Raw genomic sequence first — 21,477 nt, 5'->3', positions numbered from 1 at the left:
ATAACCATATTTCAGTGTGCGATGGTCTGATAAGCTTGACATTACAGGAGGTATATAGTAACAAACACATCAATTGGTTAAGACATCAAGTAGGATGATAAATCACTTTTTTCTTTTTAAAATCTGAGCTCAAAGATGATGTTTACCCTAACTAATATAATTATTTAATTAATAAATATCTTTGTTAAAGCTACAGAAGTGATTTTCTCTTTCTCTGTTGTTTGCTCACCATTGGTCAAGTCATCTCTGAAAACCAATCTATTTTCCCCGGCCTATTAATTTTTTGGGATATGTTAGTCTTAGTAAGGTCAATTCTTAGTCTTTATTTTAATTGGTTTAAGTTCTTAAATTAAAATTTTCATACTCTGTTTTTTTTGTATGACTTATCTATTTACTGTGTTTTTGTGAAGCACCTTGGTCAGCAGTAATGTTGTTGCAACAGTAAAGTGACTGTGACAAACAGCTGCGGGTATATTAGGCTGCTGTCCCTTTAAGACGAATGCACAGACGTAATATAAATGACATGCATATGTTTTCCTTCTCAATTGTTTACAACACATAACCGACTGTGTTTACATCCTGCGATATGACTATCGCAGATACGCACATCCTGCGATATGACTATCGCAGATACGCACATCCTGATATCGATGTTAAAACGATATATCGTGCAGCCCTAGTTTATGCACATATTTCCTTGTGTTCTTATTAGTATTATTATATGTGACCCCGTCTGTGAAACCCCGGCTAAAGTCGCATAATCTAATGATGAGATATAGAGCGTCAAAGTAGTCATAGCCATAAAAATGACCAAAACAGGTGATTTGTGTTTATTGCTGTAAATGATAGATTATACCAAGGGCTTTGAGATGCAGTACTCAATTTTTCATTTATAATATTATAAATACTGAAATAAATTATTTTATTGACGCTACGTTTTATTATTTTGCACCAAAAAATACCGGACGTGGGCTTCTTAAATATTGATTTAATGTTTACTTTCGACGCAGAAACAACTGCTGATTCTTATATCATTCGGTTCAGAAACATATTTTTTACTATTACAAAGTGCAAACAGACCATAATATCAATCCGCACAACCAACGATCAGGTCAGTGTCGGGAAAGGCAAGAAAACGGCGACTTAAGCCGGGTTCTGATTTCTGTGTGGATTTCTTTGTGCCATCACCGACATTTCAGGAACAGCTTATTAGTTTTCTAACTACACCTTCTGCCGATATATCCATCTTATTTTAAAGACATTTAATGGCTGCGACGTGTCGAAATAGTTTGGTTTTTGGATGCTGATGCGCTGGGTTTATGAATTCGCTCTCTGACAGGGCGGCCGCGGGCACGCAAAGCGCAAGGGACAGAACAGCTGATAGTTTAATTAATAAGGATTAATATAGGCCTACTGTTTTTTTGTAGGCTAAATAAAGAACCCGCATTATATATTAATATAAAAAAGTTGCGAATGTCCTTCGGAAGCAAAGCTCTTGCGTCTGATGTTTTGGTTTCGGTTTGTAAGCCTATACGAATAGAACATGCATGAATGAGAACATAAAGTACAGGACGTAATGAGCCATGAGCCAATGCAATGCGCAATGAGCCATGAAAAAATCATAATGAATCATAATCTAATCGAAAAGTGAAGATTCACAGTTATCACTAACTGTACAAAGTTTGAGACTGACCTGTTCACTTGGTAGGGCATTACATTTACTTTACAAATGTTACACAGTGAAATTTTCCCATAAGAATTTTCCCATAAATGTGTACTATATCACTGAAAATGGGAGAATCTTAGCTTTTATATGGTATATGGCACGTAGTCAGAATAATAATGGTTAAAAAGTTTTGCAATTTTAAAAATAAGCTTGATTTTAAAATTGAAATTTCTCAAAATCATGATTTTCTGAGGCCGAAATTCAAATAATTTTTGACATGGTCTTACTCAGTCAATATTAAAGATATCAAGGTTATATTTCACAGAATGTTCTTTACATTATGTAGGATGATTTTATGTATAAAACAGTGAATCACCAAAAAATTACTTTAGCTGGGTTTTCACAGACAGGGTCACATATTATTATTAGTTCTTATTTCTGTAATGTTTTTTTTCATGGGTGCTTAGGAGTGTATAAATGTGTTATATAATATAATTTAGGGCTGTGAAAAGATTAATCGCGATTAATCGCATCCAAAATAAAAGTTTGTGTTTACATAATATATGTGTGTGTACTCTGTTAATTACTATTTATATATAAATACACACACAAGTAGGGCTGGGACGGTATGGATTTTTTCTTACCACGGTTGAAAAGCAAGAAATTCCCGCGGTTCAGCGGTAAACCGCTTTAAAGGGCTCCCGCTCGACTTTCGCGCACAGCCGCACACGCACACACCAGCGCAGGCAATTGAACATAATAAGGAACATGTTTATTTTACATTTATTTTTTCACGATTAGAACAGGAACAATTAGAACAGAAATGGAATGATATCTGAAAAAAAAGTGCTGGCAAAACGAAATCTAGACTAGACCATGGTTTACATCCCAGCCTTCATATTTTGCTGAGAGAGCAGATCAGATCACGACTGACAGATCTGAAGATGGAACAGCATAAACAAAGACAAACAAACACATTTTTATTTATCGGTATTGATCAGTAATATATATTTATTTGTTTATTTATTTCCAATATTTTTAATTTCAGATTACAGTCGTCGTCATCAAACAATCACTTAAACTATAATGACTTTCGCGCACACCCGCCCATATAATATAATATATTATTTATATTTATAGTATTTATATTTTTATATGACATATTTTTAAATATTCAGGCTATTAATTTACATTTACAATTTACATCTTGTGTGCGCTTTTGTCTCAGTGGTTAATGAAGAATAACGAAGGCTCAAGGCTATTTAATTTAACAAAGTGTAGTCACTCACTCGCTGCTCACACTACCTTGATTGTATATTATGCTACTTTTATTATTTATATTTATTTTTTATATTTTATAACATTATATATTGAATTAATATATTGAATGAAATTTCGCAGGCACAGCTTATTTGTCGTCAATCTTTCCCAAACAGAGTTGGAAGAGAGTTAAAACTTACCAGTACTAAGCGATTAATCTTTTGACAGCCCTAATATAATTATATGGACTCCTTATATTTGGTTATTTGGTGTCCTTTAGGAGTCTCCAATGATCCTTGAAGCTTGCAGAAAATACAGTTTTCTGATTGTTTACTTTGCTGGATATAGCAAATGATGAAAAAATTAATGTTTAATGAGATAAATGGCGTATGCTTAATTTTACGATTAACAAGAGTGCGATTAACCGCGCTTAATTTTAATCGATTGATAGCCCTAGTTCTTATAGTTTCGTATAGTTTTTGATGCTCATTTATGCGCATCTTGGTGTTTCCATCCAGCGTTTTTTTATGCGATGTCCTACAATGCACATACAAATAGGTGGATGGAAACATAGCTAATATTGTGGTTGGCCAAACACAAAAAGCACAAAATTCTGGTGTTACAATTGAATGAAATGCACATATACTTACTCCCATAATCTTGCTCCTCTGCTCCACATCCTCCCACATGGAGTGGACGATGTAGCGGCACATGTACTTCCCAGCTCTGCCTTCCTGCCGCATCCGGACCAGACACATCCTGTCAGAGGAGAGCAGAGCAGAACGCTGACTCAAGACAGCCTGACAAACTGAGTGCCTGTGTTACGCCACGCTCTGTCAGGATCCGCGTAACCAGGAAACTTCAGAGATCAGCCAGACAACACACTCGCATCAAGGAAACGTCTGGGTTAAATAGACAGCATCTGTGGCCTGATGTTGATTACCACAGAAACGCTTTTTTACAAACTGAGGGAACAGTCAAAAATATTTCCTGTGGCACAGATACCGTCATTTGGTTTAGCATTGTTTTCCCCCATATTTACATTCGGGAACCACTGCTTTATGAGTACTGTGAGTGTTTCAGACAGTGTTTTCTCAGCACAAACACAGTTAGTCATCAATGCGCATGCGTTAAAGTGCCTTTAACTGGAAGTGTACAGAGTGTTGGCACCAAACCGCCAACATTAATCATAAGTCTCGTTCTGATCAGCCAAACCTGTGCATTAGCAGAGGAGCCTTTGATGAGGGTGAGGATGGGTTAAAAAGACGAATTAAATACTTACATTAGTAGTAACACCCACACTGAATAGCTGGGATTAGGGCTGTAACGATTCCTCGATTAACTTTGAGTACTCAATTTTAAAAAATCCGTATCGGTAAGCCCCGCCCCCCTTAGTAACTGTTGCTAACTCGGACAAACAAACGGAGTTGCTATATCTTACAATGACAGCTGTCAGTGTGAAAACATTATCCCAAGATGTTTTTGGACACAGAATGTAGAGTATACCCCGTCCGAATGATGGCCAAACTTTACTGATGGTTTATCAAGTTTATTATGTCCTTTTTCACTCCAAAAAATCATCGTAAGAGCTGAACAAACAACGCAGAAGAAGTGCGCATTAACGTCTCATTCACAAACTAGCTCTCTCCGTTGCATTACCATTAACATACACAGCAAATTACACAAAAACACTCACAGTAAACAAACATATACACAGAACTTATGACTTTTCGGGGGTGTAGTTAATAACTGGTAAACTTTGAATCTTCAAAACAACTCCGATAAACTGCGTGCGAGCTCTTCCTTTCACTACCCGTAGACTATAATACCCATCAAAATAGGAGTCCTCCTTAATAGGACAGATAATGTAGACCTTAAACATATCTAAAATTAAATTAATTCACATATAACCAGTTTAATATGGAGAGGCACTGAAATGTAGACCTTCGTGTTTTTGACCTACAGTGTACATGATGTGAGAACAGTTAGTTATTACGGTTTGTATGTTAGCAGGGACTTTAATCATAACTTAATGAGAGTATGACAAACAGAAAATCCTCTCAGGATCCCTGGAATCAGTGTTACAGTACCTCAGGCACGACATTATAGCTTTTTTGCAGCATAAACACCACCAAACCAATGAGATTGGATTTTCCAATGTTTCTCTATGGCGCTAAACCCTAAAGATGTTTGAGCTCTGGTCCCAGCGCAACTGATACTTAACTGCTATTGGCTCATCTGCGTTCAAGGGGAGGGGCTTACCGATAGGTCAATTAACCAGTGTTGTGTAAGTGGCAAAATATCGGAAGTGGCACATTCCACGGACGAGAATCCATGAACCGCATTATTAGACTGTTTTCTAAGGCTGCACGATATATTATAACATAGCATAGTGCTATTGTGAATTCATAAAGACTGCGATTAGATTAAACAAAGCAGTTCCATTCACAGTAAATGCTGCTCCACACAAACTCAGTCTCTATATATTGGGATTCCAATAACGTGTATTTGGTAAAGCTTATAAGTCTGACGTGCTTCGTGTTTCATAGTGTTTATTGTTGATCTCTTATCTTTTACATGCGTGGAGCATCTCAAACTCCATCTCTGCATATGCTCTGAGTTTGGGTTGCTTATAACGTTCATTTTGCAAAGCAATTTGTGCTATTTAATCATATTTGTAAGGTAGATCATTTTTAAAACTACGCCAACACTGGAGAACACATCAATATGTTTTTAAATATGCAAACTGTTCATCGCGATTTCAAAATAAGAGTTTAACCCCTTTTCATGTTTTGATGTCCGGGATAAAAATAAAATCTAATTGAAAACCCGGAAATACAATTTTAGGATTTTGGAACATCTTTAAACAAAGGTAGAATGGCAAAATTACTAAGAAATCAAAACTACTTCTAGGTTACTAATCAAATATATTGAAGCTCGTTTCTGCCACAGAATAAAAAATAAAAAAGTAATTGTGATTTTTTTCTCTCACAATTCTGAATTGCGAGTTATAAAGTCATAATTGCGAGTTATAAAGTCATAATTGCGAGATATAAAGTCATAATTGTGAGATATAAAGTCAGAATTGTGAGTTATAAAGTCAGAATTGTGAGATATAAAGTCAGAATTGTGAGTTATTAAGTCATAATTGTGAGATATAAAGTCATAATTGTGTGATATAAAGTCATAATTGTGAGATATAAAGACATAATTGTGAGATATAAAGTCAAAATTGTGATATAGTCATAATTGTGAGTTATAGTCATAATTGTGAGATATAAAGTCATAATTGTGTGAATATAAAGTCATAATTGTGAGATAGTCATAATTGTGAGTTATAGTCATAATTGTGAGACATAAAGTCAAAATTGTGTAATATAAAGTCATGATTGTGAGATATTAAGTCATAATTGTGAGATATTAAGTCATAATTGTGAGATATTAAGTCAGAATTGTGAGATATAAAGCCAGAATTATGAGATATTAAGTCAGATTGTGAGATATAAAGTCAGAATTATGAGATATTAAGTCAGAAATGTGAGATATAAAGTCAGAATTATGAGATATTAAGTCAGAATTGTGAGATATTAAGTCAGAATTGTGAGATATAAAGTCAAAATTGTGAGATAGTCATAATTGTGAGTTATAGTCATAATTGTGAGATATAAAGTCATAATTGTGAGATATAAAGTCAAAATTGTGAGATAGTCATAATTGTGAGTTATAGTCATAATTGTGAGATATAAAGTCATAATTGTGTGAGATATAAAGTCAAAATTGTGTAATATAAAGTGAGATGATTGTGAGATATTAAGTCATAATTGTGAGATATTAAGTCATAATTGTGAGATATAAAGCCAGAATTGTGAGATATTAAGTCAGAATTGTGAGATATAAAGTCAGAATTGTGAGATAGTAAGTCAGAATTGTGAGATATTAAAGGGTTAGTTCACCCAAAAATGTAAATTCTGTCATTAATGACTTACCCTCATGTCGTTCGACACCCGTCAGACCTCCGTTCATCTTCAGAACAGAAATGAAGATATTTTAGTGTAAATCTGATGGCTCTGAAAGGCCTCCATTGGCTCAATGGCACGGTTCACTCTCAAGACCCTTAAAAGCTACTAAAGACGTCGTTACAAAGCCCATCTCACTACAGTGGTTCTAAAATAACTTTATGAATTGGCAACAATAGTTTTTGTGCGCAAAAAAATCCTAAATAACGACTTTTATAGTGATGACGATTTCAAAACAAAGCATCATGATGCTTCGAAGCGTTATGAGTCAGTGAGTCGATTCAGCAGTTTGAATCGCCAAATTTCAGCAGTTTGGCGGTTTGACACGCGATCCGAATCATCATTCGACTCAGTGATTCATAACGCTTCGAAGCTTCATGATGCTTTGTTTTGAAATCGGCATCACTATGTAAGTCGTTATTTAGGGGTTTTTTGCGCACAAAAACTATTGTTGCCGATTCATAAAGTTATTGTAGAACCACTGTAGTGAGATGGACTTTGTAACGACGTCTTTAGTAGCTTTTAAGGGTCTTGAGAGTGAACCGTGCCATTGAGCCAATGGAGGACTTTCAGAGGCATCAGATTTCAACTAAAATATCTTAATTTCTGTTCCGAAGATGAACGGAGGTCTTACGGGTGTCGAACGACATGAGGGGAAGTAATTAATTAATGTAATTAATGTGTTTATTGTAATGTAATATTTTTGGGTGAACTAACCCTTTAAGTCAGAATTGTGTGATATAAAGTCAGAATTGTGAGATATTAAGTCAGAATTGTGTGATATAAAGTCAGAATTGTGAGATATTAAGTCAGAATTGTGTGATATAAAGTCAGAATTGTGAGTTATAAAGTCAGAAAACCTGGACATGGCCATTTTAAGAGATGATTCCCCCGGTTCCACAGACAAGGCTTAAGATAGCCTCAGACTAAAATGGATGTTTAAACGGTTTTAACTGAAAGCAACATGCACTGATATATCTTAAAACATGTCAATGTCATTGTTTTTTCTCAAGATAAACCAGTAATGTTTTTTTTAAGGTATGTTTATAAGAGCTACTTAAATGTCCTAATTAAACCCTAATTAAACTAAGGCCTAATCCTGGCTTAATCTAAGCCATGTCTGTGAAACCAGGATTCTATTCCTTCACTTAAAAATTAAGAAAAATGGCAGAAATTAAGAAAATTACAAAAATTATATTATGTAAATTGCCCACATTAGGATATTCTGGCAAATTTAAAAAGTAAGAAAAACTACAGAGGAAAAAAGGATAAAAGATATTACAATTGTTTAAGACTAGATTCAGTGAGTAAAAGCACAAACACACACACAATTAAATAAACTGCAATCTCTGGTGAACAAAAATAAGACTTTGTGTTACTAAATTTCAAGTGGTATGCAGGTATGGTTCTGCTCTTCAGAATGAGTCTAATGAAACACCATTTGCAATCCATCTAGTAGATGAATATTAATCAACTCATGAAGTCATGACTTGAATAACCAATCCAGGATTTGGAATTTGCATGACACAATGTCGCAGTCCTACCCCAAACTGTGTCCAAAAACTCACCAAACGTGGAGCTGTGCCACCAAGAACCAGGAGTTGAGCGTGTCGGGGAGAGAGCACTCTGGGAGAAAGAGAGGGAGTAGAGGACATTATAAGGGGGAACAAGAAAACACAACATGTAGCCAAACCAATGCAAACTTGGGCTCCGGTTCCAAAACCGCTATTGGGTTTACACCTGTTTTTTCCTCAGCTAAAGAAAACAACGTAACACAGCTGTAAAGTGCCACATAAATCTTTCAGGTGCTGCTGAAAAGGTCCCTTTACGCTCATTTCATCATTTCGGATAAAGCGAGGGGTGTTTAGGAGTTCTTCAAAAAATTGAAATGAGCATGACATAAGACTCATGAGGCAAAAGATTTAAAAATACTTACTTTCAAAAAATTCGTCATAGTTGATTCTTTCTACACAGCATGTGTACATGCGCAAGGCAGCTATCTTAATTTTCTGCAAAAGAAGAGAGACATTTGTGACACACATGATCAAAAAGCCACTCAATCCGGGGTGATCAAAAGCAGAAACTGATGAAATTGGCCAAGACATCACATTTTCAGTCCGTTCTAGCGAGCGGAACATGTGCCCCAGAATGAAGCAGACATGCTGAAGTTTTAGACAGCCGTGATGCTGATGACTCTAACATGGAAGGTCATCTCGGATTTCACAAAGTGCGGCTCCTGCTTTTGAAAACACAAAACAGGTAGCGGTACGAGATGAAGTCATCTTTCCAGCACCAAAACTCGACTCACTGTTGAGTCGTTTGAGGGCTCATGGGAAACCAAACTACTAAATTCAACAGAATATGCAAAAAAGTTATGTAGCATAAAAATATCCCTATCTTTGCAAAATTAATCCTATTTTTAAGGATTATTAAATTACATTTTTGCATTGTGTCATTATAATTAAAAGTGTCATTAAAATTTTTTATACTGTTGTCTGAGGTCTACTTGTGACGTTCGCATGGTTTTTACATTCAAAAACATCATAATTAATTAATAAGTAATAGGCTATTTTCTGCCATGGTTTTGAGGCTCTCTCAAGACACGCTCGGTTTCAATAGGCGTGCCGCACTGAAGACTTGGAAGTAAACGCCCACGGCTAGGATTGGATAAGATTTGCATATTTAATGAGCTTCGGCTCCCCGGCATTGTTTTGAAAGTGGCAACCGGAATAATTCGTCCCTCAGGGCTCACAAAAAGTCAAACAAACACAATGATTTATTGCTCATCCACCCGTGAATAATATGAATGTTATTTTACATTACATGGCCCGCCCGATCGGTGGATATAAGCGTGAACCGTGCATCGCCAAGTACATTGCAGACAGCAAAAACTTCCACGATTGTATTTTTCCTTCATATATTAAGTCAAGAGAGTGCACAACGCACATCATGATATTATGAAAATGTTGGCAACTATTACTACCATTATTACACTTAATTTTTACAATTCAGTGCCTTTTCTAGGCACTCAAAGTGCTTTACATAGAAGGGGGGAATCTCCTCATCCACCACCAATGGTGGACTTCTTTTTTCATGACATTTTGCTCCAAGAGCACATTAATATGCAAATTAGAGACCGTGTAAAGATACATTGCATTGAATGGGAAAACCCATGTATGGCCATTTTACACACATATTGCATAAAGTAAAATGGTATCATTCCGTTATATCTTTCATAATATAGTCGGGAATCATCTTTAAACAAAGACTTTGGTTTAAAAAATTTGACTGGTGAATGAAAAAAATCCCATTGTTTGTACCTATACATGTAATTTCATGTATTTTTTTAAACAACTGAGTCCTGCTGTCCACTTACGAGGACATAGCAAAACATATGAATAAATATCATTTAAAAAAATGTCCCCATTTGTTTATTATGCTCTAAACAATCTAATGACCCTGGGTCCTAGGAGGATAATGCATTATATCAGCATTTAAATACTTTACAATTTAAATAATATCTCATTAATTTTCCCCACATTCCAGTAAAACAAGCAAGATTTTGGGGATTGCGGTAATACAAAAACAACGGGGACAAAATACAACATAACATTTATCTTTAAGCAAACTAAAAATGTATTTATTTTTTCATGATTTTACCGTTAAATATAACCTGGACATGTGTAAGTTCTAAAGATGGGTTCTTTTACCGATATCGATTTCAACAAACAACTATGGGCTGGTTCTGATACCGATATTTGTCAGTTGCTCACTTAATAAACTTTTGTCATTAATACAGATTCTGTTTTGATCATGTTTTAACTTAGCAAAGTTCAAAAACGCATGCATTAAGTAGGGATCCCGCACCGATAACCGATAATTCTTTATATCTGAAAGCCGATAAAGATATATTGGTCGATAAATCTAAAACATAAACTTTTATGTAATTTTTGAGAGCCCAATTACAAAAACAAAAATCTCACCATTAAAATCCATGTCCCAAACACACAATTATAATGTTCTCATTATAGTTTAATGTAGCCGATATGACAGACTTGTTGCACATGTTGCTCTTAACTGTGTTTTCCTTTTTTTAAAAGTGATTTCAATCATATTTCATGCAATTCAAACCCATCATGGTGAACAATGCGCATCTGAAGTGTCTCAGCTGAAGGAAATAATACATTATTTATCAGCTTTAATATATTGGTTCAATTTACTTATCGATAAAATTAAAAATGAACATATATCGGCCGATACCGATATGGTGTATATATATCGTGTATCACTAGCATTAAGGCATACTAGCTAATTTATTGCATCAAATAATTTTCCTGGAATATGGATTGTATCTATTTAACATTCATCAGGCCAACATTATAAGAGAGGCACAAGGTAAGATAAAAAACTAAAACAAAACACAAATAAGACTACATGAGAACCTTTTTGCTATCAAATATTTTTTATTAACAACATTAACTCATATTTGACTATTACATATCTCTTTAATAAATAGAAGTATACAGCTCAGTGCCTTGCCTTCACACAGTTAATTAATATCTATTGGTTTGTTACATCAGCCTTTTTCATGCTATAGCCGATATGTCGATGGTTTTAAATTGATCAAAAATCATAAGTTCTGTGAAATTCACACATCAGGTTTTATGAGAGACCATGAACAAATGATCAAATATCAAAAGGGGACTATTTAAAGGATTGTTTAGTAACACTAGAGGAGGAGATTTATTTACCCATTTGTTGTATTTGAGGGGTCCAGTGAAGCCCATGGCCTCAATCACTTTGGTGAAGGCCCCGACCTCTTCGTCTGTAGTCTGCGGGGTCTCTTTAACACTACACAGCTTCAAACAGAACACGGAAACACATCTAAAATTAGAGCTATATAAAACAGACATAAACACATCTGGCATCTAGCAAAAAGAGAGCATACAGACAATACAAAACAATACAAAACCAAATGTGTTTGGGGGGAAAACAAACAAATACCTTCATTTACAAGACCAAATGAAGTTGGAGGATCTCTAAGGTTTTTGTTTTTTAACCCTTTAAAGGTGAGGTTGAGAATTGCAACCGCCCACCGCTCACCCCTCACATAGAGAAGCTACGGTGGCCAACATAGGACAAAGATGTCGTTTTCTGAGAAAGCAGGGGAGTAGCTAGCGCTCTGAAGAGAAATGTATTCGTTTAGGGCCAATGTAGAAACATGGCGGCGCAAAATGGCGACTTCACTGTAAGGCAGGGGTTTTCAAAGTCTCATGTGGCGTTCACACCGGACGCGATTCGCGCGAAGGTGGACGCTTCAAAATTTTGAGTTTACTCTCTTAATTCGCGCGAATCGTGTGACATTTACTGCACAACAGACGCGAATTCGCGTCATGGGCGGGGCTTCTGCCAGCCGGCTCGTCTCGTTGAGAAATGGCTGACATGGGCTGTGTTTACACGTCTTTTTTTGTTAAAATCTACTGTTAATGTGTCACAAAACGTAGTTTTAAGACCTTTTCAGTCGATAATGTAGTTGTTTAAAGCTCAAATCTGTGGTTTATTTATATAAAGAGTGCCTATTTGAACATGTGATCTGGCGTTTTCGGAGTTGTGAGCTCCAGCGGATCAGCGGCGGTCAGCGCACGTCAAAGCCGGCGAGGGCAACCTTTCCTCGGCCAGTCCTTCTGCCGTCTGCCGCTGGCTCTGATGTCTCTGTGGTCTCGAGCTATAATTCGTCTTGTAACAGCCGATCTTTGGTCTCATGGATCTATAATTTGTTCCCTGGCAAATCGTTTAGGCTGAGGGCAAAGTGAAGTTTCATTACTTTTTTATTTTTAGGCTATAACTGTATGTTACAGTTGTAACGTTAGCCTACTAGCACTGACTTTGAATGTTTGAGTGAATTGTTTGCTTTATTTCATGTATAGCTTATTATACCTTTTACTTATACTTTTGTATTATTGATCATACATAAACTTGCATTTAGCAAAAAGAGACTGGGTTGTGTTTCATGTCATTTAATGTTATCACAGTGATAATCATATTGTCTGAACCAGATATTAATATACAGATTTTCTCCTCATTGTTGTCACTACTAGAGCAAGCTCCTGATTGGTTACCGCGGCGCGTATATCCGCCAAAGTTCAGATTTTTCAACTTGAGCGATTCGCATGAATTCAAAAAAAAGCGCTCAAAACGCTCAATTTGCGTCATTCGCTCCGCCTCAATCGCGCCGCAGAATGCCATTTCGCGTCTCTGCATTGACTTAACATGTAAATCAATCGCGCGAATCGCGTCCGGTGTGAACGCACCATAAGACAGTGGGCCTCCCTTTTGACATAACCCACACAATGGCTCCCCCCAGTTATTTTCGGAATAATAACAATTTAATATTTTTAAAACTTAAAATAATGAAACGTTTTTAAAACTTGGAATAAGGAAAAGTTTTTAAAACTTAAAATAATTGAACACCTTTTAAAACAGATTAAAATAATGAAACAAAAACAATGATGCTTCCATATGAAAAGAACAGAACACAGCTCAATTAAAAATTTTAAGAACTGTCCATCACACTCAGTCAGATGATTTATAACAGAGAGTGGGGAAAGAACTTTAACTTTTACTTTTTGGCCACATCGGTGGATTTGTCAATTTGGAGTGCAAAAAACTGTCTGTGTCTGACGCTGTGTAACACTTTCTCCTTCATATCCTGTGCCATGTCTGAGATGCACGATTTATTGTGTTGTCAGATAGTGGAACAGAATCGATCTTAGAAGTTGCTGTCTCTCCTACCATCAGAGAACATATGTCTTTCGCTGCTGGCAGAATTAACGTCTCTCCAATGGTAGGCTATGTGCTTTGCCTGCCTTGGCTATACGCAATGCAACACGACATGCCAAAAAGCCAAAATCTCTTGACAAACCACACATAAACGTCGTGGTTCATCAACTGGTTCTGTCCACGTAAATCCTAAACTCAAATACTGATCGTCATATCGTCGTCTTTTGGGTTTAAGCTCTGAATTTGAAGGCTTTGAATCGGGGGTCTCAGAAATATCTCCATTGTGGGCTATTAATAGGCATATACCTGTATCGGCAGGCTTGCCAAAAAGTAGCGAATTCACAGCTACGGCATTCTGGGTGAAAAACGTTTCTTATTTTTGTCTTATTATTTTTAATATTTTTTAAATGAAAAAAAAATAATAATATAGAAAAAAATACATATTATAATTAAACTCAATAATAAACTAATTATTAGGCTATATTTTTTACCACTCTCCACGCCCCACATTTTGAAAACCCCTGCTGTAAGGGGACCCGCGGTGTGTGCAGATAGAACCGGCTCATTCTAAGGTAATAAAAACATAATTGTTCATTATGTAAGGTCTTTATAAACCACTGAAAACATAGTGATGTATATTATATTGCATTTCTGTCAATAGATTCTCATAAATATTACACACTGCACCTTTAAGCCCTGAAGGCATTTTTAGAGTTGTTTTCAGGAGTGACATACACAAAAGTAAAGACTCATAACTCCAAAAGGTACGTATTGTTTTTACATTTTTAGAACATAAATTCTCATTCTGAGAAACTGCTGATAAAAGACAAGAGATATATGTATATATGTATATATATATATATATATATATATATATATATATATATATATATATATATATATATATATATATATATATATATATATATATATATATATATATATATATATATATATATATATATATATATATATATATATATATAATTTTATTATAATTTGCACATGTGAGCTGCATGTAGATCAAATTGTGTGGTGATAGCATAAATTAATCAAAAGTTACAGCATTTGGAACCAAGGTAGCCTTTTCGTTTAGCCCTAAAGGGCATTTTTAAATCGGAGTGTCTATTCACACCAAGTGCAAAGAGCGTGCCTTGTTGGCAAGTGCTATTCGCACTAGCTTCGCCTAACAATGCCTGGTTGGGCCAAACAAACACGGATATTTCAACATCTTCAATGGCGCAGTCAGTAGAGCGTAAAGCTTAAGGATCTTGGTTTTGACGCGATCGACCCGGGTTCGAATCCGCCATTTGCCGAACACATATCACAACGGAAAGGCATTTACTTTCAATACAAATGAAGAACATTTTCTAAAAGTGGAAATAAAGTGCCTAACTAAATGTTTAATAACAATAAAAGCATTTATTGGGTAGGGTTAGGGAGGGCTTTTGTCCTATTAAGGTGGCATCCATTTAATAATTTTAATAAATATAATAATTTACACCATGTTATTATTGCATCCTGTTAATGTACAACAATACTGAGGTGCAAATAGTATGTATCTATCAAAATAAAGTATAAATTGCATATAATTACTATTTACGTTAGCCTCATAGCATAATTGCCCAAGTCATTTTTTGGCCAATCTGATCTGGGCAATTATGCTATGAGGCTAACGCAAAGAACTACTTTTACATGGTGTAAATAGAATATATCACTATTTTCGTTTAGTATGCGATTTCACTTATTAAATAGCATCTACAGCTATTTGCACTTAGTGTAAATATCATATATCACTAAGAAAATATGTGTAAATAGCCGCTGCCTTTATAAAATTGCTCCTCCATGAGGAATATCTTGTGATCAACGCCATGGATTATGTTGATTTTGGGCTCATTTTAATCATGAGAATGCCTTATTTTTACGATCCGTGCGTGTTTCATGAAGTTATGAGCGAAAACGCCACATGAAATCTACATATTCGTTTTTAGTTAGAGCCCGTGTGCTGTTTTTGTTGTAAACCCATATTACACAATTTGTGCAGACTCATTAGAGGGTGAAAACAATGCATCTGAACGTGTAACGTCTCTGATTTCGTATGCAAAAAGAATTATTGTGCTGGCCATTTGGTTTCAGTTTCTTCTTAAACAGAGACACGCAAAACCGCAGGCACTCCCGTCGGTTTTAAAGGAATAATATTGACAAATAGCCATTATAGTGCCAAATCCATCAACTGTTCCTGTTTAAGATCAGCATTTCCCTGTAAATCTCAACTCAACCCAGGTAAACTTTATGGAGGCATTGCAGTGAAAATATTCAGCTAATTCCCTCAAGCCACCGCTATGGACGCAATAAAACCTTCCCCAATGGATTCCTCACAGGAAATTTATGTTTTACTGCTATGATTGGGAATACTGGTAAACTAGTAGAACTATAATCAGCACCTGCCCTTTGGGCTCATATAGGGAGGAAATGATAAATGATGTTTGTAGAAAAATTTATCAACCGTGTCTATATATACATTTTCTAAAGCTCATATGATCAGAGTTGTGATTTTTTCTATATTTAATTTCCATTTGTGTGATTTTGTAGCTTTGATAACTTAAAGCCACCATATGTAATTTTTCGCCGCTATAGAGGTCGTTTCAAAACAAACAATTCAAAACAAAGGTGTAGTTTGATGACACCCTGCTTTTATTCTGTCAGACGAGTGTTTCAGCTTCTTCCGATCATGTGTGTGTGGGGGAACGCAGCGCTGTTTTATCATATTACACACATTTGAGTGTGTTAAAGTGATGCTATAATGCTACTTTGTGCGTTCACTCGGCGCTACTATGAGACACTTGTTCACACTGCAGTGAGCGGGATCATATTAGGCAGTAAAACATGGCACTAGCGGTAAATCAACAACACCAGATTTAAACAATAAGACTAATTGTGTTGAGCTGGAGGATAATCATTAGTTTCTGTGGATGAATGATCTAGGGCTGCCACTAACGACTATTTTTATATTGATTAATCTATCGACTAATTTATCGATTAATCCATTGACTAATTTATCACAATAATTTTCAACAATTTTACTTAAAAACATTTAATTTAACTTGCAGCTTTGGCATTCAGTAGTGTACTATATAAAAAAAAGTATAAATGTAAACAAGCCCTTGACAAAATGTAAAACTAAAAGAGTAACAATCCAAAAAAGGTAACATAACAAAAAAAAGAGAATATCAGCAAATACTTTTTATATAGAATAGTGTTGTCACAATACCAAAATTATGACTTTGATACGATACCAGACTAAAATACCTCAATACCGATACTGAATCCATACCATGGCAAAAAACTGTAAAAGTAATTGAATAATAGGACATAACTTACTATTTATTGTTTTAAAGGGTTAAAAAAAACCTAAAAACTCACTTGGCCGGCATGTTCCTGCCCTGCCCAGCTTCACACAGAATATGAGCTCCGGCCCTTTAAGAGCTGCACGGACCAAATTCATTGTAACACCCGATTTCTCATTCAACTCATAGACAGTAAAAGAAATGGACACAGCGACCCCATAGACTTCACGGAGAAAAATTAAAGTCATGTAGAAGCACTCACTTCCTGATGGCTGATATACTGCGCAGCCTCAGACTGAGCTTGAATACGTAGATGTGACGTGAGTAACCTGTTTGACAGTGGCAAGTCCTCTAGTAGTTGTGCAAAGTGAAATATGGATCACATTGTTGAAATATTTTGTCCCGTTGCTTTTGGCTCTCTATGGGCTTCTCCACATGCTTCTCCCTTAACTTTATTAGACTTTATGCCTCCACGTCCCCCCGATTGCCTCATAGACAGCAAAAGATTGCTGCGAGCTTCTCCTGTCTATACGGAGTCGCGTGGTTATGGCGCAATCGTTAGCCTATTTTTTACAAAAACGGCTTCTACGGGTCGATAGTGTAAGCTACAAGGTAATGGAGCCTTTTATACATTGTCGTGTTTGTTTAGAAATAAACAATGGACAAATGGAGTCTTTAAACGCCTCAGATGCAAAATTATTCGCTGTCAAAGTGAGGCCAAAATGAATGGGAGTCAATGGGATGCTAACAGCAGGTGATGGCTTGGTTAGCAATGGCTGCCCCTATGGAAGGTACGCTTTCCGGAGGCTGGATTACCCCCTTGATTCAACTCTGTATACGTTCACTAAAGACATATCCGACTGCGTTTACCTGAATACTCGCCAAGACGTGCATTTTTACATATTTTTAACCATTCAGACCCAATAATCCGCAAAACTTGTGTCGCGATCTGTCTGAGTGAAAGGTGTGTGTACGGCTGCGTGCTTCAGGTCAGAGTCCGGCCGCGTCGCACTTTTCTGTTGCTTTCTTTTTCCTGAGCTGTATATATTTGACTGTTCTGCTTCCATTGTTTAGTGAACGGTGGAGCTCACACACACACACGTCCTCGCTCCTGCTGTCACACATCGACGCACATTAAGAAATACTGCTCTTATTAGAGTGCTGTCATTTTTAAAGTAACATTACCAGTACTAATCCTAATTTATTACTAATACTAATAATTTCATATCGTACCCAATTTACCCAGTCGACTAAAAATATTGATGTTGACTAATTAACAGCGTCAACGTAGTTGATTGTATCAACCAATCGCGACAGGCCTAGAATTATCCAAACAGTTGCTCACCTGTCTGATAAAACATATCACATATTAAAACGGCTTTGGTGTTTCCATGGTTTCTATAAAATAAAAATTGAGGGTAACGCAGGTATGATGTCATTGATAGGTGACACACACACACACACACACACACACACACACACACACGGTCTGTGTCCTGGTTAAAATTGCTTATTTCTCTGGATTTAAACATTCTTGGAAACATTTGGGATAATGCAACTACACAAGTCAACAAAATATATAACACTGTTCTAGATAATCTTACATATTGTGCCTTTAACTTTCATTCTAAAATATGGAAAACTCCACTAATAAAGAAACAGTATATGTGAGCAAAGTTTGACTGGTACTGTATTTCATGTTTATGACACACCACTGATTCAAGAAAAGGTAAAATGTGTCAAAAAACAATTATTAAACAGACAGTGTACAGTATAACAATGCATCTGAACAGAGGCTAATGTGACCGGCCTTTTCTTACCTAGATATTAATTTACATATACGTAGGATTAGGGTTTGGTTGAGGGTTAGTTGCATGTAATGATGCATCACTTACTGTTAGAACTATGGTAAGTACATGTAACATATGTAACAAGGACACTGTAAAATAGTGTGTTACATATTTTTGCTACTGTAATACTTATGTAGTTTTATTATCCCACCTAGATATGAATTGAGATTCTATTACTTGATATCAGAATTGATCCCTTTAGGAAACTGGATTCCTTAGCCTGAGAAAGAACTGGACAACTGAGACTGGAAAAGGCGGCGCACACACACACACACACACACACACACACACACACACACACACACACACACACACACACACACACACACACACACACACACACACACACACACACACACACACACACACACACACACACACACACACACACACACACACCTCTCTGGTGATGTGAAGAGCTCGACATTGCGAGTGATTGGGGACGCAAGCATCCGCTGTTATCCGGCAAGCCACCAAAGCCCTGGACTGACATGCTTGCTCAGTGGCCTAGGAACATAAAAGACATATCTTGACAAATGCTTTCCGTTTTTCAATCTAGTTTGAATTATAAAGGAGGTTCTGATTACTGCTTATGCCTTAATTGTCTAAATATGACTAATAAACCAACTAATCAAAAGGAATAGACGTACAGTATGCAAAATGTTATAAATTGGAACATTACATAATCGTATATGAATTAGGTTTGACAGAATTATGGCACAATGTATTGATGATAGTAATAACAATAATAATAATCACAAGATGTGCTCACATATTATATGTGACCCTGGAGCACAAAACCAGTCATAATTCTCACGGGTATATCTGTGGCAATAGCCAACAATACATTGTACGGGTCAAATGATAATTTTTTCTTTTATGCCAAAAATCATTAGGATATTAAGTAAAGAACATATTCCATTAAGATATTTAATAAATGTCCTACTGTAAATATATATAAAAAATATTATTAGTAGTAATATGCATTCCGATGGACTTAATTTGGACAACTTTAAAGGCGGTTTTCTCAATATTTAGACGTTTTTGCAAAAATATTCAGCCAAATTTTTTTAAGATGATGTATAAATCTGAATGAAATGACCCATATGACTGGCTTTGTGGTCCAGGGTCACACATATATACTATATTTATGCATAATGTCACGTCTGGTGTTGTATAAGTACAGGTTAGGTCAGAATATTGTCCATCATTTTGTTATAAATAATGCAAATAACGCCAAACAACATTATAATGTCAGGCTTGGTACGTAAATGAAGACAACGTTTTAAAGGACTCAAATATAAACCACTTAAGTGCTGTTATTATATTTTTGTATATTATGAGTTTCTATAAATTACCTTTCCGAGGACAGCTCTCGATGCTGAAGCGTTTAATAACTGTCTAACGGCGGACTGCAGCGGTCGCCGATACATGATTCTGCTAAAGTCACAATAATACAGTATTATTGTAACTATAAAGCAGGAATCAGTGATTGATACTTCCTAACACGTTTTGTAACAGTTTGTTTTTGTCCCTCCCCCTTTACAGCAATGTCAAAGTATCTGTCCCGCACTTAAAGTGGTCCGTGTGGAAATCATAGCTGTGGAAATCAGAGCTTTGGAATATAGTTCCGCTTCACGAAGTAAGCTTCGCCGTGTCCTCTTTGTGCAAAACACAATTACTATATGTACTCTTGCCCCTAAGAATCCAATAAATCAATTTAGTTTTACGTTTTTTTTAGTCACAGCAGGTAGCCTAACACATATTTAATCATGTTTTAGAGTAGACCAGCTGACTACACTTACAAAATACCCTTACAAAAATTAACCATGGTTTTATTGTAGTAAAAATGTACTTGACCATGTTTTTTTGGCTAATTGATTACCATTTATATAACCACAGTTTTACCACAATTACCATGGTTAAACTATGGTTAGAGTTGCAAAACCATGGTTAATTTGTGGTTACCATGGTTTAACTATAATAACCATGTTTTTTTAAAAATTACAGCGAGTACATGGTACTCAAATAATAAAAAAATATTACCATGGTACATGTCCAAAATAGATTGTGTTCCATGGTAATTTTGGTACTTTTTGTGTTTATTGTATAAATACTATAGGTGGGGTAAGATGAGCAATTTTTGTATACGTATTTGGTCCTCAAAATAAGGGTAAATGAAGTAATTTCAGGATGTTTCATATCATATTAAATAATCAGAATGTGCATCTATGACAAAGGATTCTAAAATATGGCTTCTTATAAAAAGTGGCTCAACTTGCCCCAGGTTAGGGGTAAGTTGATCTGGGTCAGTGGGTAGTTATAAGTTGCACCATCTGGATGTAAACTGACCATCTAAAATGAATCTGATTTAAAGCCATGTGAAATTTTGAAGATAATTTACCTTTTACAAATAGTCATATTTCTTTTCTTAAAGCTAACTTGACGTAAAAACAACCAGATTAATATGTTGAACAGCAACGTTGCAACCTTCCCAAACACAGACTAAACAGAGTTTGTCGAGTAGCTAAAAACCGAGATAGAATGAATAAATAAAC

At 35.8% G+C, this 21,477-nt stretch overlaps 1 protein-coding gene across 1 annotated transcript in view; it reads right to left on the bottom strand.

Annotated features, from left to right (window-relative positions):
* The window catches only part of uqcc1 (ubiquinol-cytochrome c reductase complex assembly factor 1), a 48,581-nt gene extending 28,073 nt beyond the window's left edge, over positions 1-20,508 (bottom strand). Inside the window, exons 1-6 of the mRNA XM_079841634.1 lie at positions 20,278-20,508; positions 19,319-19,426; positions 11,694-11,801; positions 8,879-8,951; positions 8,511-8,568; positions 3,577-3,685 (exon numbers count right to left, since the gene is read on the bottom strand). Coding sequence (XP_079697760.1) covers positions 3,577-3,685; positions 8,511-8,568; positions 8,879-8,951; positions 11,694-11,801; positions 19,319-19,426; positions 20,278-20,352 — 531 coding nt within the window. The 5' untranslated portion in view covers positions 20,353-20,508. The remainder of the gene's footprint in view (positions 1-3,576; positions 3,686-8,510; positions 8,569-8,878; positions 8,952-11,693; positions 11,802-19,318; positions 19,427-20,277) is intronic.
* Positions 20,509-21,477: the final 969 nt, after the last annotated feature.

Source organism: Gobio gobio (assembly GCF_949357685.1).
Source record: "Gobio gobio genome assembly, chromosome: 17".
NCBI classification, from domain to species: Eukaryota; Metazoa; Chordata; class Actinopteri; order Cypriniformes; family Gobionidae; genus Gobio; species Gobio gobio.
The sequence above is the reverse complement of the archived record's forward strand: the minus strand, read 5'-3'. Positions and strand labels throughout refer to the sequence as shown.